Here is a 24,283-nt window from a genome sequence, read left to right on the forward strand (position 1 = left end):
CTTCGCCCCGTCCTCCCCCACCCTCCCTCAGCAGGCGGCCCTTCCCGTCCTCACCCCGCCTCAAGCGGCAGAGGCCTCACCTGTCTGCCGCCAGCGCCTCCGCACTGTCCTGGTGCTTCACCCGGGGGGGCGCTGGCCTCGCGCTCCCAGGCCGAGGGAGTCTTCTAGACCCAGAGGATGCAAAACCGAGAAACGGATATCACACACTTGCACATTTCAAAGTGGACGAGAAAACCCAGGTCAGTGTCGTCGCGAACTCCCCCCGCCCCCGTCAACATGCCAGTCAGGACGCCGTCTGCAGCCTATTAAGAACATTCCGTGGACCTGACAAGCTTAAAGCGTCCATCTTTGGATCTCATGTTTTCATTCATTTTAAGGCCCCAAAAGTAATCAAAACATAATTTACCATAATTATGAGTTTCCCTAAATCTTTAAAATGCCGTGTGTGCAGTGACTTATACCCAGAATGTGAAAGTTACACAACTGGTTCTCGCTCTCTGTACAGGCACCTCCTCTTAGTCAAGCTCGAGCACTGGGGGGAGCACTGGGGGGAGCACTGGGGGNCGACTTCTCCTTCTGAGCCGGGACGATCGCGGCAGCCATTCACAGGGGAAGAAACACAAATAGGTAAGTGCTGAAAACACAGCAGGCGGGTAAGCGCAAATACACATGAACTTTATTCGTCTATCATTTTAACAAAGACAGAAGAGGCGTTTCCGATCTAGATTTGGTGAAGATCTGGGCGATGGGTGCGCTCGGGCCCTGGAAAGACAAATGGGTTCCATTTCTTCCCAAAGGTAGGTGGATCCGGTCAGCTACAACCTGAGAAGGCTGGACGGCATAACCGGTGGTGTTGAGATGGTCACCTGTCACCACGATTAGTGAGGATTAGTGACGGGGGGGGGGGGGCGGGTAACTCCAACCGCAGGCCACACCCTCTGCACAGAATGACATCATCATCCTAACACGGAACTGAGAACAGCAACGGGTGTATCTCGTCACCACACACACACACACACACACACACACACACACGATGGGGATTTCTGCAGGACATTTACATTAGAAACCGTGCTTGTTTCCTTCTTCATATTTTTCTGCATTTAAACAGCTTCCTACTTTGGATTAAACACCAAATTGTTTTTAAAATCTGAATAAAGCTTCCCTTTGATGACAAGATTTAATCAGTAAGTAACAAACTATAACTACAAAGGGTAAGCAATTAAATTCACTCCACTATTTAAAATAAAAAGGTTTTAAATTAGAAAATAGAACAAATCAGAATTTGAACTTAGAAATGTATTTTTTACTCTTGAAAGAATCCTGAAATGCATTCTTCTGGAACATAAGATGCGTAAATTAAATCTTAAAGTGGTACACTTATATTTCCTTAATGAACTTGAGAGTACGTGTTCGTACTGACACACACACACAGTTTCACGATTTGTACCAAACACACTTACTTCAGGCCATTCCTTACCTGCCTCGCTAGCGGAGTCACCTTAAAAAAAAAAAAAAAAAAAAGGCACGTCAGAAAACCGACTTTTGTTTCAGTAAAGCTCGGTATGTGAAAGAGCATGGCCAGGGAAAGATACAAACTAAGTAACCCGGCCGCGTGCGGGAAAACACGGCCCTCCCTCAGGGCCTCTCCTAGCCTCCCGCTGTGATCACAGATCACAAAGATCAGAGAACAAACAAGACAGGAAACTCTAAAGCATAAATGTTATTAATGAAAAGAGGAAACGGATAAGAGAATGGATCACACGCACAAATCAAATAAATAGGCAACAGCTGATTCGCCCAGGGAGCCGCGGGCAGACCGACTGGGACGCGAGGCACGAGAGGGGTGACCCGGCAAACAAGGCTCCGGGCACTTTCACGACTGGACAGGACAGAGCGACGGGCCCCGCGGAGCTCACCAGCAGGGTGCTTCCACGGCCCCTGAACGACAGGGAACTTCTCAGGATCCCCAGGGGCTACCTTTCACCCCGATCCTTCTTCCTTGAGGGCTGCTTCTGGGGACAAGGGTGGCCTACGCGGCCACAAGCGCATGAGCGGGAGCAGGGCAGGGGTGGGGCGGGGAGGACCCAAAGGCGCAGGAGGACAGTCTCTGTGCGACACACTTAAAATGCGTGACCGCGCTTCCAGAAGCACCAAAGCTGTGCGGCTCCGAGTCAGTGCCAGGGACCTGGGAGAGGCCACCAGCTGCTGCCACGCAGCCCTCGTCACCTTCCAGCCGCATCTGCACATGGGGACCCTCCCCACGCACAAGGACCAGGCCCAGGTCGCCTGAGAGCACACACCCCCACTGGGTGAAGAGCACTCCTCGGACACCTTAGCCTGCCCACTGAGACGGCCTGAGAACGTTCCGGGCACTGGTCAAAGAGCCATGTGAGGGGGGCCCCAAAGAAGGTGGCTCTAGGGACAGGAGGGGCCCAGCCTCCGGGGTAACGGGAACCAGGGGCCCACAGGCCCGCGCATGTGGAACACAGGAGCCCTGGGGGTCACGCGGCCGAGGACGCGCCCCGTGCCGAGCCTGAGGAACCGTGGGTAGTGGTGAGGAGGTGCCTAGAAATGGAGCTTCCAGACAGCGCCACTGAAGGACAGGGCGATAGCAACGGGGGGCTTGGGCTCGACCCCGGGACCACAGCAGGTAGCAGCAGACCCCTCCTCGATGCCATGCCGCCCAGACTCACCTGGTCAAGCCCAGCATGTGATAGCCGCTGTGCGGCCCGGACCCCGGGCCCCTGACCCCTAAGCTCTCTCCGAAACTCACACCACCAGGATGAGATAGACCGTGGGTTGACATGAGGCTACTGGATCTCAAGGCCGACGCCCAGATGGCGAGGGCAAGGCAGCCTCCTCACCCCTTCACAGGAGAGTCCCCCACCCCTCGGCGAGGGCTCAAGCCTCAGGGGTGCGTGGGTCTTGTCCGGACCCTTCCCCAGCTCTGCCTCTTTCCCCAGCCATGCACACCCCATCCAGGCGCAGACCCTGCCCGGGGCACCCTGGAACCTGCCCGTCCCCCCACCGCCCATAAGGCCCAGGCTGCTCCCTCCAGGACCAACATGACCTACATGTGATTAAGCCACTCATCCCAACTCTCATGGGGCCTGTGCTGCCCCGTGGCCCCCACGCCCCGGCCAGCAACCCTGGTGAATAAGCCGACGAGTGTCACCCGGCCCATGAGGCACCACCTGCTCCCCCATGAGGCACCGGCACCCCTCCGGGCCCGACACGTGGCCGACAAATGCCAAAACCACCTTTCACCACGGTTTTTCTTAAATGCTGAGAAAAATCAAACCCAAAGCAGAATCTCACCGAGGTACAACTTAAGACACCCCAATGACAGGACAGGCAGAAAGGTCGGGTCAGGACGGTGTCCCGAGCTGTTTAATAGTCCTCTTTGAACATGAACCGTGCGTGGTGTGCGGCTGGGCGGGCGGGGCTCCCAGCAGTGACTCTGAAGTTTGGTTCGGGTCATTCCCGACACCGCCTGGGCTCCGCCACGTTACCCCAGAAAGGATGTTGGTCCCAACAGAGGCTGGTGCCCCTACCCAGTGACCAGCCTGCCCTGGCCCAGCTGATGTAAAAAGGCGACCGTGGGTCCCTCACCACATCCAGTCCTGATGAAGAACCAGGGACTGGACTCGTGTGGGTCAAAAAGCCAAGGGGACCCTGTGGCTCTGGCCACCGCCCCCTGGCAGAGAGAGGAGCCCCGTCTCCCTCACCAAGAAGAGAAAGGAGTGAGGAGAGGGCAGCCCTCTTACCTTTCTGCTTCACTGCTGGCTCTGGCTCGACATTCTCACGCCACAGACTAGCTGAATTCTCGTCTGAAACACTAGCTGAGTTAGTATTAGCTTCTTTCGTTCCTGACATAAAACAGTTTAAAACGGGTCACGAAGATGCACACCGCAGGCGGGTCCCCTACAGCTCCAGGACTTATCTCCGCTTTCCCACCCTGCAAGCCCACAGAACACCCACCAAAGGCAGCTGTTGAGAACTCACGCCAAGAATGTTCCTGTCGGCGTGGCTGTGGGCTTAGGAGAGGGAAGGGGGGCCTGGCCTGTGAGCAAACCCCAGGCCCATTCAGCCCAGGCAGAGGCCTGGGGTCCCCACAGCCAAAGCCAACTAGCCCCTCCACCCCCATTTCCAGAACCTTCCTGACACCACCTCATCTCCACCTGCCTCCCCACTGCAGCCAGGCCCAGCTGAGAAGCTGCAAATAGGTGGCAATTTCAGGAAAGCAGGCCGTGCACTTCCGGCACAGTACAAAGCCCTAGATATACCGAGAGTTCCCAAACACTTGTGTACTGATTACTGGCTAACATACCAACGTCTATAAAAGTAGAAAAAATATCAAATACCCGAGAAATAAAACATTTTTATATTAAAAATAAGGGGGCGGGGGGCACAGGGAGCTGCTGAAGGAGCAGAGTTTTAACTGTGGCAGGGCCAGGGTAGAAAACTAACCCACCGCTACAGGAGCTCACTCTCTAAAATGAAACCAGGAGACAAAAATAAAATTAGAAAAATATTCCCTTTCCTAAAACACAACCTTACAATTTCTTTAAAGTATTCGAGTAAACAGTTTATATCAGCATCAAACTACCATTAACTATCAAAGACCTGATTTTATATCATAGAACTACGAACAATAGAAGACATGTAATTTTCTAAGGAGAATTTTTCAATCTATAAAAATGCTTTAAACAGCCTGATTCAAGTGACTAAGTGTTTATAATCTATAAGAGAAAAAAAAGAATCATTATGATATACTAAACTCAAAAACAAAGCTAAACTTAAACATAAGCTGTAGACTATTTTAAAAGAAAACACAATAGGTTGTCCTGCTTTATGTGAAAGTGTCAAAAACTTCCTACCCTATACAAAACCCACCAACCGTAAGTGACTTCCAAACGCAACACCTTCTGTCTGTATCCTGAGGGGACCAATGACACTTCGCACCATTTTATCTCCTCCAAGCCCTTGTGGCATTCTTTTTTTACTTTTTTGAGGGGCCTATGATGGGTGTTTTAACATTTCTTATAGTATTCTTTTTTCTTTAATGTTTATTTATTTTTGAGAGAGATAGAGACACAGAACATGAGCAGGGGAGGGGCAGAGAGAGAGGGAGACACAGAATCCAAAGCAGCTCCAGGCTCCGAGCTGTCAGCACAGAGCCTGTCACGGGGCTCAAACTCATGAACCGCGAGACCACGACCTGAGCTGAAGCTGGATGCTCAACCAACTGAGCCACCCGGGTGTCCCTTTCATAGGATTCCTAAGTAAGCTTTATCAAACCCCCAATGTACACAGACAGAACAGACTATACATTAATAATAAATATCACCATCAATCCTTAATCACAGATTACCCAGTCTGCCAAATAACAGCTTAAAAAAAAAAAAAAAACCATCGCACCCATAAAAAATAAAAATGATTATGAACTGGCCGATCGGTGCATCAACACCCTCTGTTGTCTGAATTAGCGGTCAGGAATGACACCCGTGGGCTGGGGGGCTGGGCGTCCTGACTCCTAAGCTCCAGTGCCCCCAAGCGCTGCACCTCAAGCAGCTCCTGCCCTCTTGAGCCGCGGGTCGCCCCAGCCTACTACGGCACTACCTACCGGGTGCGGACAAGGCGGGGCGCCGAGCCTGAACCAGCGCCTGGCCTCACCACCCCCGAAACTCAGCAGAGGCGCGGCCCCAACACAGCCCCCAACACGGCCGCACGCAGCCCCCTGCCCCAGCTGCCAAAGAGCCGTGCAAACTGCAGCAGCGCAGAGCTGCTGACCACGCCCACGTGTACATGCAACCAGGGCTTCCAGGGAGGGGCTCTGCCCTGCCGGCCAGCAGGCCGAGCATCCTATTATGGGACCCAGAGTCACGGGGTGTGTCCAGATGGGACAGGAGGCGGGGACGCAGCTTCGCTTGTGCAGGGGTCAGGGCGAAGCAAGACGTTCCACCCAACCCTGATGAGGACTTCACATCAAGGAGCAGTCTGGGGAGAAGGGGAGGGAAGGAGTGTCCTAAGTTAAATGACACCACAAAGAAATGAGACAATCCAGAAGGTGGATCATTCCACAACACGTGCAACCTCCTCTCTTCAAAAGTCAGTGTGCTGGGGGGCGCCGGGGGGCTAAGTCGGTGGGGCGTCCCACTTCTGCTCAGATCATGATCTTGAGGTTCGGGGTTCGTGGGTTCGGCCGCATCAGGCTCTGTGCTGCCAGGGCTGGAGCTGCTTTGGATTCTGTGTCTCCCTCCCTCTCTACCCCTCCCCCACTAGGGCTCTGTGTGTGTCTCTCTCTCAAAGATAAACATTAAAAAAAGTCAGTGTGCTGAATGAAAAGGACCAGCCAGGGTGCAAGGGGGGAAGGGGCTGTTATTTAAATGAGATTTGAATGATTTAAAAAGACAAAAAGAATAAAAAACATATAGTGTATTAATCTTAATGGGATCCTGGTTTTTAAAAAATAACATTTTTGAGATGAGAAGAACACAGCCTGGATTTAGATACCACTGGGGGATGGTATCTGCTACGTACGATAAGAATCCTGTGGCTATGTTGAAGCGGTCTTTTTTTTTTTAGCTGTATGTTAAAGTATTTACAGGTAAGTGTTAGAATGGTTTTAATATACTTTGAAACAGTTCAGAAACTACGTCACTAAAGATGAAGCAAAAATGACAAAATATTAGAACATTAGACAAAATGTTATCCATGTGAGAAGTAGATGTTAATTGTTCTGCTCTACATTTTAATGTTTATTTATTTTTGAGAGAGACAGAGAGAGCAAGCGAGCATGAGCAGGGGAGGGGCAGAGAGACAGGGAGACACAGAATCTGAAACAGGCTCCAGGCTCTGAGCTGTCAGCACAGAGCCCGACGCGGAGCTCAAACCCACAAACTGTGAAATCATGACCTGAGCCGCAGTCGGACGCTTAACCGACGGAGCCCCCCGGGCGCCCCGACTCTGCATTATTATAATAAAAGATTTTACACAATAGGGCAAAAGGACATGGGGGGGGCACCCAAGCACAACACAGCTCTGCGGCTGTCACGGTGTCCCGTCAAACAACGGCACAGAGCACGGCGCTCCGACACGGAGCAGGGCAGGAGTGGACAGCGTCCCTGCAACTTGTTCGCTGCACCGGAGACACAGCCAACGGGCACAGCAAGCTCAGGGACGCTCCCGTGACGCCCCTGTGCCGCGGGCGGGCGGCCGAGGTCCGGCCAGGGCCCAGGCGAGCAGGCACAACGGGGGACGGCGCGGCTGAGAAGCAGCAGCTCAGGCGGAGGGGCCCTGAGAGGAAAGGCTCAGCGAGCCCAGCCAGCGACACCGGACCGGAACCACGCTCCACTGGAAAATGAGCCACGGTGAGGCAGCTGACAAACCTGAGTCCCCACAGCACAGGGGCCGGTGACGTGCAGGGGCGGGACCAAAGGGGAGGGGAGGAAGCGCGGGGGGCCCAGGACCCCCCAGGAACCGGGTGCAGGGCTCCACTCGTGGCCACCAGGGGGCACCAGGCTCCGGTCTCATCTCTGCAAAGCTCTCAGCGAGAACCGTGTGCTGAGAAGTTCCAGAGAGAACATCTACCAAGTGAGGGCACAGGAGTGAGCAGCTACCTCCGTGTACTTCCAACCATCACGCCATCTCAGCGCGAGACCCGGGGCGTGCAGAACTCAGGTGGCAAGTGCAAAGCAGATGGCGTGTGGCCCACATGTGACAAGCCGGCCACTTTCTGGACAGACCTCATTTCATCTCGAGGCAGGTGTTTCCACACCCCCTTAGCAGTGAGGGGCAGGAATGGGGTCTTCCGTCCCGTCTGGGATGCGGGCAGACGGACACCGCCCAGCCGGCTGCCCCAGGTGGCGGTCTCCGCTCCCACCGCCAGCACCACCTGCCCCCCTCTGCCAGTACAGGGGCTCCCCGCAGCTGAGCCTCTGCAGAAGTGAAATCCGTATACTTTGACAAGGTGTGGGTGAACGGCGGCATGCCTGCCTGCTGTCAAGTTCATCAGTGAGAACCCACTCTGCTCCCATCCACTGCCCTTCAGTCGGTGGGCCACAGCGCGAAAGAGCTAGATAAACCTGGGTCTCAGACCACCTTGGACACTGACTGTGCGGGTTGAGTAGGGGATGCAGCAGTGAGTTGGCAAACAGCACCCCCACCCGTCTTGGGCGCTCAGCTTCTGAAAGGGAAAGCGCACGTACGGAAAGATGTGCTTACCGCTACTCTAGCTACAGGCGCAGAATTTTTAAAACCCAAATGGATACAAGGCAAGTTTAGCCTAGAAAAATTTTGATCTTTCCCTTACACTGGAGGGGCACCTGGTGGCTCAGTTGGTTGAGTGTCCAACTTCAGCTTGGGTCATGGTCTCACGGTTCATGAGTTCGAGCCCCACGCCAGGCTTGCTGCTGTCACCTCAGAGCCCACTTTGGATCGTCTGACCCCTCTCTCTCTGCCCTGCCCCAACTCATGCTCACTCGCTCTTTCAAAAATAAATTTAAATAAAACATTTTTAAAAAGATTTACACTATATTTTCTCTTAAATGTCACTCAAAATTGTTAGTATTTCTGAAGAATTTAGCTTACCATCACAAATAGTGATATTCCTCATGATCACCGCACCTGAAATCCCAAATCCATGCATCTAATGGCTCCTCAGCGGCGGGGCGAGGATGTGGTGCACACGGCCCACCCCAACGTAAGAGGGCAAGCCACGGGCCACGACCCCTCCTGCCACCTTCAGTGGGGAGCAGGCCCTTAGCACAACCCAGCAGCGAGGCTGGGAGAGCTGAGCGGCAATTTCCCTAACCATCCACATCAGTTTCTAAACCCTAATAGCAAGATGAAGAAAGCATTTTGATCTAGATGTGAAAATGAGTTACATGTAAAAAGGCGTATAAAAGTTAACTAAAACCGAGTTAATACTCTTTATCATAACTTAGCAAACTAAAGCAAGTGGAATATCAATGTCACTGACATCGTATCAATATTTGATATCATTTCTGATCTTCGGTATATCATGATTAGAATAATAAAAAGTATAACTACACTGAGAGATAAATGCTTCATGTCAAAGTGGTAAAGAATTCCTTTTCTTACCTATTTCCGAAGCTGCAGTTTCCTGATCTGGTTCATTATTTAATCCAGCCACTACGGGGTCTAAAACTTTAGCTGAGATACTATCTTCCTTTCTTCCTGACATAAAATAGTTAACAACAGATTAAAACACCGCAGAGGATTCTGCATGCGGGGCGGGTGCTCCTGTTGGGACTGACGGGGTTTACACCAGGCTCACACTAGCTCGTCCCCTGCGGAGTCACAGGATGCCCCCACCCCCACCCCTCCAGCCCCCGGCTCTCAGGACAGCCTCTCTCCAGGCTGCCGGACGAGCTGCTGCACCGCCCCCTCCCTGGGAAGCCCAGAGCCCACCCTCTTCATCTCCACGGCCCATGCTTTAACTTCACACAAATTTCCACGGTGGGAAAGACCACCGTGCAAAAGACCCCCACTGCCAATGGCTCCAGCCCCTCCCCGACCTCAGGGCCTCGGCCCCCGACTGCTGGGTCCCCACAACCCGGGCCGCTCGCAGCCACCTCGGACCCGTGTGCGGGAGCAGAATTCCTCGTGCTGCCGCCCATCCCACAGACCGGCCTCTCCCAAAGCCCTCCCGCTGCGGTGAAGGGGGCCACCCCTGTGCCCACCCGTCCCCACTGACCTTACCCCCATGCCCTCTCCTCCTACAAGTGCCCCGCAGTCACCCAGCATACCTCTTCCTTCCATCAAATGTGTCCTACGCCCAACCTGTTCTCACCAGGGACGCTAGGGTCCCCGCCGTCACGCTCTCCCCCAGACACCTAGCTGCTGTCCGGCCTCCATACTTGCCTCTCACCAGTTTTAAAAGGAGAGGCTTCTAAAGCCTGAGTCGGTTCCGGCCTCCGTCCGGCCTCACGTGCCCCCAGGGCTTCTGCTCACACTCGCTGCTCACACTGGGCCAGCGTGGCCCCCGCCTCTTCGGGCGGCCTCCTCCCCTTCCCGTCCCCGCCAGCCTCGCTGCCGGGCCTCCCATCGCTCACACAGGCAGGGCTGTCCCCCAGCCAGGGCCTCTGCCCGTTCCCGGACACCCACATGCCCTCCGTCAGCCCACACAGCCCCTCCTGTGCCTCCACACCTCGCCCCTGCGGTACCCACTCCTCTCGGCCACGGTCTCCATCCACCGTCTCCTCGTTAACGTGAACGTAGCACCCTGTGTTCTCTTTACAACCTGCCTCACCCTCTACGTCATACTCCCCGGGGGCCAGCTACCCCGTAAGTATCTGCACAAGACTCAAAGGGACAAGCCCAGCCTGTCACTCAATGTGGTAGAGACCCGCACACGGTCAGGGCAGCTCCGGGGGGCAGGGGTCCACCCCAGAACCCCACCCGGCCGGTGCTCAGAGAGAAGCAAAGGTCTCAGGCTCCAACGCAGTGGCCCCACAAGGGGTTGCTTCGTCTTACCGAGCACTTTCGTGGTATGTTCCTTCTTAGCTTTGCTGTGGGAAGAGCTGTGTTCTTTCTCAGGGGAGACACTATTTTCACTGGTTTTAGATTCCCTTCTTCCTGATGTGAAATTGCATAACGGAAGTGTGTGTTACACTCAACTTGTAACGCTGCATCGTACAGTCAATTGTAGCACGTTTTTCTGCTACAACGCACTACTTAATGGTAAGCAAAAATTATCATACTCTTATGAAGAATGTTTTTTGGGTTCTGCAGGGATTCAGAGGAACTTTAAGATTCCATGTACGACTGACAAACCTGATACCCGACCCCCAGGCAAACGCAGGCTTATCCCCTTGAGTAGAACCCAGACGTCCTGCGCCTCATACACCTTCCGGATGCTGGACATCTGCCCAAGTGCCACCCATTTAAGTACGGCAGCTTCGCTGGGGGAGACTGGGCGCTGAGGTCCGCGCCCGGCTCGCAGGCAGGGGACAGAGCCCACCTGACAGCTCGGTAAGGCTCAGTGTCACAAAGCCTGGTAACCAGTTCTCTGCGAGACGACAGAGGAGGGGCCCCGTGGTCCCAGCTCCCCAGTAAACTCAGATGCACTGCACACACTGAGCTGTTAGAAAAGGAGACGGTAACACCTGTCCGCTGAAGACAACCCAAAATCAACAGAACTGTAGGCTGAGAGGAACACAGGCCAGGTTTACGGCGCAGTCACGACAGTCAGTGACACTCATGTGTTCCAGCACCCAGCTGACGACAGGGAGCAGAAAGAAGTCGGCATCGCTGAACACGCCGGCCACAGACGACCGTGGTCCTGACCGTGGACACCGCCTGGCACGGGCGCACACTGACCATGGAAAACCCTGGTCCTGACCACAGACACCGCCCGGCACGGGCACACACTGACCTCAGACCATCCCAGTCCTAACCGTGGACACCGCCCGGCACGGGCACACACTGACCACGGAAAACCCTGGTCCTGACCACGGACACCGCCCGGCACAGGCGCACACTGACCTCGGACCATCCCAGTCCTGACCGTGGACACTGCCCGGCACGGGCACACACTGACCACGGAAAACCCTGGTCCTGACCACAGACACTGCCCGCCACGGGCACACATGTCCTCTTGGGAGAGGCAGAGATGCTGGTACTAACTTGAAACCATAAGTGTCCAATCTCCTCCAACAGCGAGGGCACACGTGTAACACGTGAACCTAATCCTGACAAACTCATTAGTTCTATTCAAGGGATGGAAGACTTTTTGATTCAGTGCTTGCAAAATAATCTGGAAGAATAAGCACATAAAATGACTTCATATTAGTAATTCTGGAACACCTGGTGAGTTACTCCAAAAGTATAACCTGAGAGCCTCCCCTTACACCATAACTAAAAAGATTAAACATAAAAACGTACGACAAACACAAGCTTCGTCTCTCAAATCTCTGCACAAACTATAAAAGCCACAAAGACTGGCTACTCCCAGTGGGGAAACTAAGGACCCAGGCAAGTCAGGAGCGAGATGCAACAAGTAGGGATGAACTGGGGAAAAAACCCAAACCCGTATCTAAAAATCGGCAGACGCGCTTCACGAGCAGGGAGCTTGTGCAAATTGAGAACACAGAAACTGCCCGTCGCAGCGGTGAGGAGCCCACACAGGCGAGGACAGGCCCGAGAGGTCAGTGCAGATGACTAACACGCGTCAAAAATACACAATTTCACAGCAACTAAAAAGAGACAGCACCGTTCATCTTTCACTGACCCAAATCGGCCGGCAAGCCTCGGAAACACTGGAAGAGGTGTCGGGCACGGGGAACAGCGGGTGTGCGCCGCGCTGACCCCCGAGAGCCTGCCTGCCCTGGGCACCAGGGGCCCCTCCCAGGAGCCTGGCCCGCAGAGATCGCCCGCAAGAGGCCAGCTGCGGGCACAGAGGCGCTCACGGGCACTGCGTACCACTAGGAGGGGCTCTCTGCCTCATCTCCCTGCACTTCCCAAGTCCAACGAGGGCACGCTGCCACACCACCTGGGCCTCCAGGACCCAGGAGAAGGAAGATTTCTCAGGTGCTACTGCCGCTCATTCAAAGTAACAGGACACTTCACTTGAAAGCCTGCAGGGGGTGCTCGCCGCACCCGGCACCCGCACCGACTGACCCCACCTACGGGTAGGTCAGAACCAGGCACCCACCAGGCCTGACCACTTGAGCTCCACCTCTTCCCTTTCAGCTGGACTCCCGGGGACATTTCTGCTGCTTTCTAAATGATAATCATCACCTGAGAGCAGGCTGCTCTTGTCGGCCTCCCTGGTCAGGATTAAGGTGAGCCCACTGGCTCACGCGACCAGTCAATGACAACGAGCGACTGGTAACCACTTTTGGAAAACTAAAATTTGAGCACGTCTTCCAGATGGCAACAGATCTCCAGCAAAGAGGTGCTCCCTGCCCCTGGTGTCATGGGCTCCCACGCACACAGACGCGTGAGAGAGAGAGAGAAAGGGAGGGAGGGAGGAACAGATCTTCACCCCTTTCACAGTCTTTATTCATCCCCCCCGTCCCCCCACCCCCCGACGGCACAGCTGCCTTCCAGGCACAGGACTCTTTTCTACCAGATACTGTGACAGATTTCCCAATTTTTAGTTACTTATAATGATAAACTTGCAGTACCTTCTATTGAATTTTTGGGTCGCCGTTTTGAGGTCTTTGTGGTCACTGACCTGGATGCTTTGGTGGAAACCTCGCTCTAAAGAAAAGAGAGTGAAAAAGAATGACTTGGTGTCTGTCAGGCAATACGTTCAGCAGACTTTTGATACAAGCTCCACTTAATAAAGAACAAAGAGGAAACAACACCACCATCCAGATGCTCTAAAGGGTACCAGATACCGAGTCGGCCCCCTGCCCTGAGGCTGAACGGAAGACAAGGAGGCCCCTTCATTCTACAGTCAGAAATCCATCTTCTGCAAAGGCTAAGAAAGGCCAGCAGTCCACCAACCACACGGAGAAACACTATCTTAGCAGATGCGTTCGTGAGGACTCACCCTCCGTGGCCAGATGCTAGCTACTCACACGCGTCCGTCCTAACAACTCGCAGTGCAAGCATTCACGTTCAGAGCGCAAACCAGCCACCACGGCTTTGCTGCACCTGCCACAATGACCCCTAACCGGCCTCCCAGCCTCCACTCCACGCTTCGTCCGTCTTCCCGGCAGCTGCCTGGATACCCCTTCTGAAATGCAAACTGGACTATGAAAGTCGGGACGAGTCTAACGTCTGGGGGCCAGAGGCACAGAGAAGATGTGGCCCACCCCGGCCATCCCCCAGCCGTGGGACATGCACTGCGAGGTCCCACACAGGCCAGGCAGAGCTTGGAGGGGTCCCTCCGGCGCCCCTGCTTTCCTGGAACTGCCTGGAGACTGAATCTACTCCCCGACTCACCAGCGGCACTGCCCGGACTCTCTCCCGAATGACCCCCCATCCCTCTGTACCCCATATGTACAAGGAAAGGCCACAGCCCGCCACGGACGCCGGGCTCCTGTGTGGCCTGCACCATGTCCCATCTCCAGGGCTCCAGGGGCCAGAAGAGGCCACAGCACTGCGGTCACTGGGTCAACACAGCTACCCGTTTATGTCTCTTGAAATTATTTTTTAAGGTTTACCTCTGTTGCAGCTTTGGAGTCTTTCACGGATCCGTCTGACAATTTTTTAGACACCTCCCCTGAGCTCAAGGACTGTTAAAAAAAGAACAACAATTCATCATATTCTGTTACTCTTCAAACCTGTTACATCTTTTTTTGTTTGTTTACATTTATTTATTTTTGGAAGACAGAGCACAAGTGGGGGAGGGGCAGAGAGAATGAGACAGAATCTGAAGCAGCTCCAGGCTCTGAGCTGTCCGCACAGAGCCCGACGTGAGGCTCAAACTCACAAACTGTGAGATCATGACCTGAGCCAAAGTCAAACGCTTAACCGACTGAGCCCCCCAGATGCCCCAAACCTGTTACATCTAAAAACACATCGATATGCAAGAGGTTTCTTGCCAACCGGCAGCATGAGCACCCGCCCTTGAGAGCACTGGTCACACTCCAGGCCCGATGCCACCTGCATTCCCAAAGGGCCACCTGGGGAAGGCAACAGGGTCAGGGGCAGCGGCGCCTCTCGGGAAACCACTGAACGGAGTCCCCCAGACACGCGGGGTCCTCACGCCAGGCCAAACTTCTCAGTGAGACGCGGGCGTCTAGAAACGGGGAAGGAGTGAACAGAAACCACCGGCCAACACGGCCCCAGGGCCGCTGGTCGCCGCTGCGGAGAGTGGGGCTGCATGCAAAGGGACGCTCCTTTGTGCACAAAGCCTTCAGGCTCTAGAGCCCAAAGCAAATGACATACAAACTGCACATACCAACTCACACCTACAATCAGGTCCCTAACAGACGCATCTAGATGTGAGGAGTGGAAAGCAAGAGATTCTCCCCCCAGGACTGGGAAGCAAAGGACGATGGCTCAGGTCAATGGCCACGTGCTCCCCCACCTCCCCGTGGAGGGTACCGGGCTCTGTGCACAGCCCCTCGCCGCCCCGCTGTCCCGAGGATGAGGAGGCACCGCACCCCCAGCCCTGACCCCTGGCCCTCCCCCCGCACCCCCTCTCTAGACACACCAACCATTCGCCTCATCTTCACAAAAGCCTGAGGGCAACTGAGAAGGTCCGATCATCATCTCTTCCAGACCGAAATCGAGTGGGGGAGAGTCAAGGGAACTGACAGAGGGTGAGGACGGAAGTCCTGGAGCCTGGCTCCCTGGGAGGCATCCACATGGGGTGTCCTCACCACCGGCGAGCACTGCCCCCCAGATCCCACAGAGGAACCCCAGATTTACACCAGAGGGGCCGGCCCTGGAAAAACCACCAGGAAGGCCGGCTCTGGGGGCTGGAGGACCAGCTCTGAGCAGAAGCACAGGCCCAGGGCGCCCGGCTGGCTCCGTCCATGGAACAGGTGACTCGTGAACTCAGGGTCGGGAATTCAAGCCCCACGTTGGGCATGGAGCCTACTTAAAGTTAAAAAACCATGGGGCAACTGGGTGGCTCAGCTGGTTGAGCGTCCAACTTCGGCTCAGGTCATGATCTCACACTCAGGAGTTCAAGGCCTGCATCGGGCTCTGTGCTACAGTTCAGAGCCTAGAGCCTGCTTCCCATTCTGTCTCCCTCTCTCTCCACCCTCCCCCACTCGCACTCTGTCTCTCTCTCAAAAATAAACACAATAAAACAATTTTTGGGGCGCCTGGGTGGCTTAGTGGGTTAAGTGTCCGACTTTCGCTTAGGTCATGATCTCACGGTTCGTGCTCTGTGCTGACAGCCAGCTCAGAGCCTGGAGCCTGTTTCAGTCTGTGTCTCCCTCTCTCTCTGACCCTCCCCTGCTCACGCTGTCTCTCTCTCTCCTAGAAATAAAAATATTAAAAAAAAAAAAACAATTAAAAAAAAATAAAGTTAAAAAACCAGTAAGTAAATAAAAATATATTTAAAAAGAGCAGCAGCAGCAGCACAGGCCCTTCACCCTGGTCTCACATGCGAGGTCAAGCCGCCGCTCCCAGTAGGCTCCGGCATCCTCCGGACCTGCCATAAAACCCGTCCTTGGATGGGCACCTGGGTGGTTTAGTCGGTTAAGCGTCCGACTTTCACTAAGGTCATGATCTCGCGGTTCGTGGGTTCAAGCCCCGCGTCGGGCTCTGTGCTGACAGCTCAGAGCCTGGAGCCTGTTTCAGTCTGTGACTCCCTCTCTCTCTGACCCTCCCCTGCTCATGCTGTCTCTCTCTCTGTATCCTAGAAATAAAATAAAAACATTAAAAAAAATTAAAAAAAAAACAAAAACAAAAAAAAACCGTCCTTGGAGTTCGGTTTCTATTTAAAACACTGGTCACAGCATTAGCGCTTTCAGGGAACATAGCGGATGGGACACTTTATGAGGCCTGGACAGCTGAGCGCGCCACCCCGTTAGGGGGCTGCCTCACGCACAGGAAGAGCGCAAGAGCGTGCCAGCCCCTCAGAAAAATCAGGTCAGTGACAGGGCGCCTGGGTGGCTCAGTCAATTGAGCGTCTGACTTCGGCTCAGGTCAGGACCTCACGGTTCATGAGTTCAAGCCCCACGTCAGGCTCTGTGCTGACAGCTCAGAGCTATTTCAGATTCTGTGTCTCCCTCTCTCTGCTCCTTCCCAGCTCGTACTCTCTCTCAAAAAATAAATAAACGTTGAAAAAGTTTTTAAAAATTAAAAAAAAAGAAAAATCAGGTCAGTGAAAAACATTTTTTCTTCTTAAACCTCTAAAAAGAGGCAAAAGATGCAGAATGGCTATGTTATTTCTAAAACCTTCCCTAAGGGAAGCCTGGTTTTCATGACATCTGTCACAGCGCCCATCACTCCAGGGGCTTCCTGGGAGGCCCTGAGTCCCCAAGGGCCATGCACACTGGGCCCCGGAGATGCTGCAGGCCCGGGAGGCACGGGCCCCGCCCCTCACCACCCAACCGCGTGCCCTGGGCAGACCTTGAACCTCTTGGGACCTGGGCTCCCTCCATAGCAGCAGACTCCCACAGCTGTGGGGACACTTTACAACGTGAGCTCCCCGGGGGGACAGGCGCCTGCAAGGCCAGGCCTGACGGAGGCCCACCCCACCTCCCGTGAGCCCAAAAGTATCCGCACGTTTAGAAAACACCGTTTGAAACCAAACGAATTTTCTGGCCCGTCGTAAACGTACCTGAAAATTCAACTCAACAACAATCAGAGCAGCCGCAGGTGCCGAGCTCCGCCGCAAACGCGCACGGCCCTGGCGAGCAGCCCTAACCGTGTGGAGGCAGCCGTGCCCACGAGCAAGGCGTGTGTAAGAGCCCGCACACGCAGGACTGCTCGCACAGGGCGGTGCGAAGCCCCGGTCCCGAGCCCCCACACACGCGCCCGCAGCGCAGGGGTGAGGCCAGCGCCTGGTGAAACACCGGGCACGGCCCCTGGGAAGCCCGGGCTGCCGCAGGCGGCGCCGCAGAAAAGCCGCTCCCGACCAGGCGCGACGCCGACGGAAGGCACCGCAGGTGAGAGGCCGAGGGCGGCGACAGGGCCCTACCTTCCTCTCCGGTCTGTCGTGCTCTCTGCCCTTCTCCCTGTCGGCGTCCCCGGAGGGGTCCCCGTCCTTGCCCCTCCGCCGGTCCCGGCCCTTGTCCCGCTCCCGCCACCTCTCCTTCTCCTTCCCGGCCTCGCCCCGCCGCGCTCTCTCGCGCTCCGCGTCCCTGTCCCGCTCGCGGGGGCCTCTGTCCCTGTCCTGCTTGGCCCGGGTCCTGGCTCGCTCGCTCTCGCCGTCTCGCTGCTTGTCCCTCTCGGGCTCCTTGTGCCTGTCGCGGTCGCTCCCCTTCGTCCTGTCCCTGTCCTTCTCTCTCGCTTTGCTTTCTTCTTTCACTCCTTCCTTCTGCTTCCGGTCTCTGCTCGTACTTTCCTCCTTTATGTCAGAATTCCTTTCATCCTGAGGAAGAGGCCAGACAGCAGCATCACTTACAAACGTCTTTGCCTGAGCCACAGAAAGGCTCCGTATCTCGCTTCCGCACACGCACGACTTGCAATTCACCTCATCTTTACGAACGCCGGGCTCTTCCTCTCGTGCGCTCCTGTTGTCCGGCTCCCGAGGCCTGGCCGTCAGGGAGGCCCTTCCCTTCACGTCCCCCCTCTCTCCAGCCAACACTCGCTTCACCGCCTCGTCACTGGAGAGCTTGTGGTCCACGCGGGAGGCAACGAAAGACAAGGGGAAAAGGGCATCAGCGCAAGGGACAAAGGGAGCATCGGCATTCAGGGGCAGCTCGTTAAGCGCACCCCGCGTCTCCCCAGGACGGTCCCGGGATACAATCTTAGAAGGGGATGCCGTTCGCACCAAGTTCCGCATCTCCTGGTAACTGTCACCTCCAGGATGTCAGAAAGGACAGCAAAGCTGACCCGCACAAGCGTCTGTACTTCTCCCAGGATCGCGGAGGCCCCGTGCAGGAAGGGCCTTGCGGAATGTTCTAGCTCAAGCTCCACCCAATGCAAACCTCTGTTGCACCATCCCTGCCTGCCGGCAGAGGCTTCGAGCACCTCCACTCAGCGCTCCTCACAGCGCACTCATTCCACAAGGATGCACCGAGCGACGGTCACACACCAGGTACTAGACTGTAGGTCAAGGACCCTTGTGCATATTGGGGAAGAGACTGAATGCAACAATTAGACGCCAGTGCCACGGGAACGAAGTCCGCCTGGGAGGGAGGAGAGGCCAGGGCTCCAGAGCCCACACTGCCGCCATACGAAGACTCGAGGGGGCCTGGCCATGCAGGGGACCCCAGGGTGCAGGCACGGGGGTGAGAGCTGAGAGGAACTGGAGGGCGGGAAGGAGCCCCAGGTCTCCGGGAGCCCCACGGGCCAGGCCGCGGAGAGGGCTGCGCCCGGAGGCAACAGGAAGCTGGCAAAGGACTCAGCAGGGAAGGCAGGAGTCAAATGTGATTTGAAAGGGAAGGAACACGAGAGATGTAGGGGTGAACACGAGGGATGCAGGGGTGGGGCCTGGGGACGGAGCAGGGCACTGGCAGAATCAGCTCATTTCCAAGCCTGAGAGCTGGACGAAGACCCAGGTGAGACTCTCTGGAGGCCTCCTCGGGGCCCCACCCCCACCACTGCTGTGTGCTGAAGCCCACCCTTCCCCCCTTTGGTAACACGGAAGGTTACCCGCCCACAACCCATCAGGCGCATGAAGGGCTGAATTAGCTACACCCTCTCCCCAGGCTTTGGTGACGCCAAGCCGAGATGTGCTCAACGTCCTTAGCAAGAAGGCCCCGGGCCGGATCTAAGCAGAGACCCCCAGCTTCGAACCCACAGTGAGGATCCCAGGAAGCTAAAAATGAGTCCCTGGGGGCGCCTGGGTGGCTTAGTCAGTTAAGCGTCCGACTTTCGCTTAGGTCATGATCTCGCGGTTCGTGGGTTCAAGCCCCGCGTCGGGCTCTGTGCTGACTGCCAGCTTGGAGCCTGGAGCCTATTTCAGAGTCTATCTCTCTCTCTCTCTGACCCTCCCCTGCTCACGCTATCTCTCTCTCTCTCTCCTAGAAATAAATAAAAATACTTAAAGAAAAAATGAGTCCCTGTACAAGTGACACGAGATTTCCCTCGGCAGCACACCTCTGTGCAGACAGCCGGGGCCGGGGGAGGGGAGCAGAGGGACAGGGAGGGAGGGAGGGGGGAAGAGAAGCAGAGGACACCAGAGGCTGGAAAGGCAGGCAGGGAACAGGAAGAGCCCAGGAGCCCCAGAGGAGAAGAAAAGCAGGTCCTCCACCTGCCCCTCCCCCCGCCCTGGAAGGAGGCCCAAGAGAAGGCAGGCAGGGCCTCGATGAGGGGCGCGCAGCCTCCAGCCACCCGCCCCGGCGGCCAGTGCCCGTAAGGTCCCCTAGGTCACAGGTCAGCCTGGAGAAGGTGTGCCCGGCATCCCCTTGTCTCCCGGTACGGTTATAAATCACTTCTCCCGCAGCCCCGAGGCTCCGAAGCGTAGCATTTGGCAGACGCCCCGCAGCCACCGTCCCCAGGCTTGGGACCCCGCGTCCCCGCCCCGCTTCCCAGCCCTGGCGGGTCCAGCTCCCCGCGGCAGCGCTACCTTGCTGAGGCAGCACCTCCCCAGTCTCTGCAGCAGCTCGTTGGTTCTCTCGGGCTCGTGCCCGGCGACGATCCGCGCTGGCCTGGCCGACAGCGGCTCTCCCGACACCATCGCCACCACGTCTATGGCCTTCTGAAGGAAGCTAATTTTCGCATCTTTATCCTGAAAGATGTCCATTTAAAACACAAACAGAAAAGTACTTCCAACACACTCTGCACGTCTTCATGTCCGACAGGCACGGCTCCTGCGTACACATGTCAAATCTGGAAATGCCAAGTCTTTGTAACAAAACAGAAATAATTCATTGGAGCTTTTAACTCGAGCGGATGGGCTGACAGAGACTCTGAAGCCCTGACTCCACTTCTCGGTGGATAGAACCTGCACGATACGCAGTTGGTGGGAACAGGGAAACGGAAGGGGGGCGCGCACCGTGGCCCACAGTGTAACCAACCCCACAGGCCTGCACACAGCGGCCTATAAAGGACACACACCTGGCACAGAGCTTACAAAACACCTATTTGTTAAGAGGGGGGTGCAGCCTACCTTAACGTTATCGGACTTCATCTCGGCGTCCGTGTAGAGGCCCTTCATGAAGCCAGTCACTCTAATCACCTTCAAAAGATCAAGGTCACGGTCAGCGGCTCACGGGCCAGCCTCTCCACGGGCCTCACCCCCTGAGCCCCACGGTCAGGAGCCATCAGAGTCTGTCCACATCCGGTATTTAATTCGTTCACTTGCTCCACAAGCTTTGGAGAACCTACCATGTCCACGGCCTTACAGCAGGCAGGACCCAGCCCGGAAGCGGGGGCAGGCGAACGTTATGAAGACTTGCAGGGCAGTAAGTGAGCATGAGGGGGGTCCCCAATCCACACCCGGGGGGCGGTCAGGGAACGCTTCCCAGGGGAGATCCTATCTAAACAGAGGCCATGGCTAACAGAACGAGAGTGGGGGGCGGGGGTGTTTAGAAAACGTGTGCTCGGCTAACCGGTCCAGGCAAGGTCCGGGGCCAAGTCCGGTTCAAGGGAGCCTGGCTGGCTCAGCCGAAGGAACACGCAGCTCTTGACCTTGTGGTTGCGAGTTTGAGCCCCATGTTGGGTGCAGAGATTACTTCAATAAATAAAATTTAAAGCAAAAAAAAAGTAGTAGTTCAGGACAGTAGGAGCCTGAGGACCTCATGGGCCTGAAAGGTTCCAAAAGCAGGCAGATGACATCTTACAAAGGTTGCTCGGGCCCAGTGGAGAGAGTGGACTCTGGAACCAAAAGGAATTTCTCAGCCTGGGTTTCTAACTGTGGACAGAAAGGTCTTTCTCCTCACCCTCACGCTGCTCCCTGGCCACAGCAGGGGGCGGCCCTGGGCCAAGTCCCTTTTGTTCTCTCCCTGCCCCTCCCTCCTGGCCTTTAACCTGCACTTCCCCAGTACCCCAGCCCAGCTTTACAGGTAGGGATTTTCCTGTTCCTACACACACACACACACACACACACACACACACAGAGCCAAGACCCTGGTTCTCTTGGATCAGAATTTCTCAAAATGTAAGAGGTCACTGTAAAATCAACATGATGCGTAGCAATAAGCATTTTTCCAAAAAATAAAACTGAAAATATCAGCCACATTGTATGTAGTAAGCATAAATACGCCTATATGTGCATGTTGGCGGGCTAGAGTGTATTTATTAGTGCAAGACATGTTTTTTTGAGAAAAAGACAGCCCCACGCTAACATCAGGCTACTTCTCTGACACCAAGCTGGCTGTTAATTAAGCTAGTTTTCATTCCTCATCAGACTACCTAAGAGTTGTGCTACTACTTTTCCTGAGAAGACAGATGGAATATTAAGAGTATCTTAAGCTTAGGGGCGCCTGGGTGGTTCAGTCAGCTAAGTGACCGACTTCAGCTCAGGTCATGATCTCGCGGTTCATGGGTTCAAGCCCCATGTCGGGCTCCGTGCTGACAGCTCAGGGCCTGGAGGTGCTTTGGGTTCTGTGTCTCCCTCTCTCTCTGCCCCTCCCCTGCTCCTGCTGTCTGTCTGTCTGTCTGTCTCTCTCTCTCTGTCTCAAAAATAAATATAAACATTAAAAAAAAAGAGTATCCTGAGTTTAATATTCCTGGAACATTTTCATTTTGTCTGTTATGACATTTTCCTAGTCTGCAGACAGTTAAAATTGTGAATAATAATTTTAAGGGACAAGAAATATTAACCTCACAAGATCAACGCTTTGATTTACGAAAGAGGCCGAGTTAGTTTAGCCGTAGCTAAAATACCAATGGTAACCTGAATACAATACTGAGAGGCAGGGAAGGATGTTCAGAGGTGGCTCTTTGCCTCCTACCTGAAAATGCTTTCCAACAGGTCAGTCACCCTAATATCCACAACAAGTAGGTGACAGTTAATGCATTTGTCTTCACACAGGCAGAGAAATTAATTTCAGCATGAGATTAGGAAAGAAAAGCCGTGAAAGAAAAGCAAACCATTGGTTCCTGACGGAGAACGTGTAACTCCTTCCACAGCCTGGCTGCCTGGCCAATCAGGTCAATTCCTGCTAGACCGTCCCTCCTGCTTCTCCACTACGATGCACTCTGACCTTCTGGGAGCCCGGCACCACGCCAAGACCCACGGTACGAGGCACATGGCTCCTGTCACCCCACCTCGGCGGGCAGACAGGACTAACCCAGAAGACAAAGGTGTGAGAAGATAAAGATAAATGGTGGCAAGCACTGTGGTCAGGAAGGCTCACCTCCAGGCTAACTCACCTCTTCCCTCCTGGGTTAGAGGACCCTATCTGCTTACTTCCTAGGACAAGAAGAAGGGACACAGCCCCACCCTTCCCTGAACACCCTCCCCGACAGGTGAAAGTATTGCTACAGAAGGAGGCGGGGCTCAGGCCAGACAGCCCCAGGATGTGGGCGGGATTCCAGAGAGCCTCAAGCACAGGGTGGGCGCACATTATAAACTAAGTTGAGAGAGCAGATGAGGAAGGCCAAGTCTGCAGAGGAGAACACACCCCACCTGTTGGGCAGAGAGAGAAGTGAAGCTGGAGGACCCATCTGGGGAGCCCTCAGAAGTCTCCAAGTTCAACCTGATTCCTAACTCCCAGAGACCACGCCCGAGTTGCTGGGTTCAATGCCCTTCTTAGCCGCACCATGGAAATGGGCACCGCGGCCCTGAGTTACCAGGAGCCTTGACAGCCTCGTTCAACAGTGAAGGCTGGTGGGGCACCCTCTGTGTACCTTACTCAGCTCGGCTCACCCAGGATATGGCAACAAACAGGTATGGTCTTCACCGCTTGGTGATTCACCATCCGCTGGGGAAAAGTTAGACGATCTCCACGGAGGTCAGGCAAACAGCAGCAAATATCAACCTGCCCTTCTAGAGTTTTCCCTTTTGGGTGGCACTACAACCACCTTCAATAAATTCGCCCACAGGTATGTATCAAGCATCCAAAACGTGGTGACCACCGTGCAGAGGAGTGTGAGAAACACGTGGGGAGCATGAGGGTAAAAAAGCATCACTTCATCCTCGCAGGATTTCTGCCTGCCTTCCCCCAGCCAGGCACTGAGAGGGGCGGCAGAATCACAGAAACGGCTCTGCCAGGCTAGTGGAAGAGGAGCTCTAACAGATACATGGGAAAGAAAGAAGGCTCCCTGAGGGGCCGCGGGAGGCAGCCCAGGGGGATGGGGGAGAGGGAAGAGCAGGGGTGAGGGCAACTCGGTGCCGAGGCGCCTCGGAATTGGGCCCAGTGGGCTCGGGCAGGGGCTGCGCTCGGCTCTGCGAGGCAGATTCTAACGCCAGCCCTGATTCTGACCCCGACCCCTACCCGGGCCCCGATCCCCGGCTCCGACCCTGGCGCGTCCGCACCTGGGACCCTGGCTCCCGACCCGGGTCCCCGACCCTGGCCCCGGGGCACCCGGGCCCTGACCCCGGCCCGCACCCGGCACCCCGACTCCGGCTGCACCTGGGGCCTGACTCCCAGCCCTGTCTGTCGCCCGCCCGGGTCCCGACCCGCACCAGGGCCCCGACTGCCACCTGGGACCCCCACTCCGGCCCTCACTTGGGCCCTGACCCCCACCCGAGTCCACACCCGCACCAGGGCCCCGACCCCCGGCCCCCACCTCCGTGATGATGTCGTGCAGGTAGCGGAACGGGGGCTTGCTCAGCAGCTTCTCC

General features: G+C 55.4%; 1 protein-coding gene across 1 annotated transcript in view; it reads right to left on the reverse strand.

The window, feature by feature from the left end:
* TRAF3IP1 (TRAF3 interacting protein 1) overlaps positions 1-24,283 on the reverse strand; it is a 61,199-nt gene that overhangs the window by 30,286 nt on the left and 6,630 nt on the right. The window contains exons 4-16 of the mRNA XM_077758340.1: positions 24,229-24,279; positions 20,663-20,731; positions 20,120-20,281; positions 18,080-18,220; positions 17,585-17,977; positions 14,145-14,216; positions 13,158-13,233; positions 10,504-10,605; positions 9,109-9,204; positions 3,771-3,872; positions 1,481-1,501; positions 698-866; positions 81-164 (exon numbers count right to left, since the gene is read on the reverse strand). Of these exons, the coding sequence (XP_077614466.1) occupies positions 81-164; positions 698-866; positions 1,481-1,501; positions 3,771-3,872; positions 9,109-9,204; positions 10,504-10,605; positions 13,158-13,233; positions 14,145-14,216; positions 17,585-17,977; positions 18,080-18,220; positions 20,120-20,281; positions 20,663-20,731; positions 24,229-24,279 (1,538 nt within the window). The remainder of the gene's footprint in view (positions 1-80; positions 165-697; positions 867-1,480; positions 1,502-3,770; positions 3,873-9,108; positions 9,205-10,503; positions 10,606-13,157; positions 13,234-14,144; positions 14,217-17,584; positions 17,978-18,079; positions 18,221-20,119; positions 20,282-20,662; positions 20,732-24,228; positions 24,280-24,283) is intronic.

Source organism: Crocuta crocuta, unplaced genomic scaffold (genome assembly GCF_008692635.1).
Source record: "Crocuta crocuta isolate KB4526 unplaced genomic scaffold, BGI_CrCroc_1.0 scaffold290, whole genome shotgun sequence".
Lineage (NCBI taxonomy): Eukaryota > Metazoa > Chordata > Mammalia > Carnivora > Hyaenidae > Crocuta > Crocuta crocuta.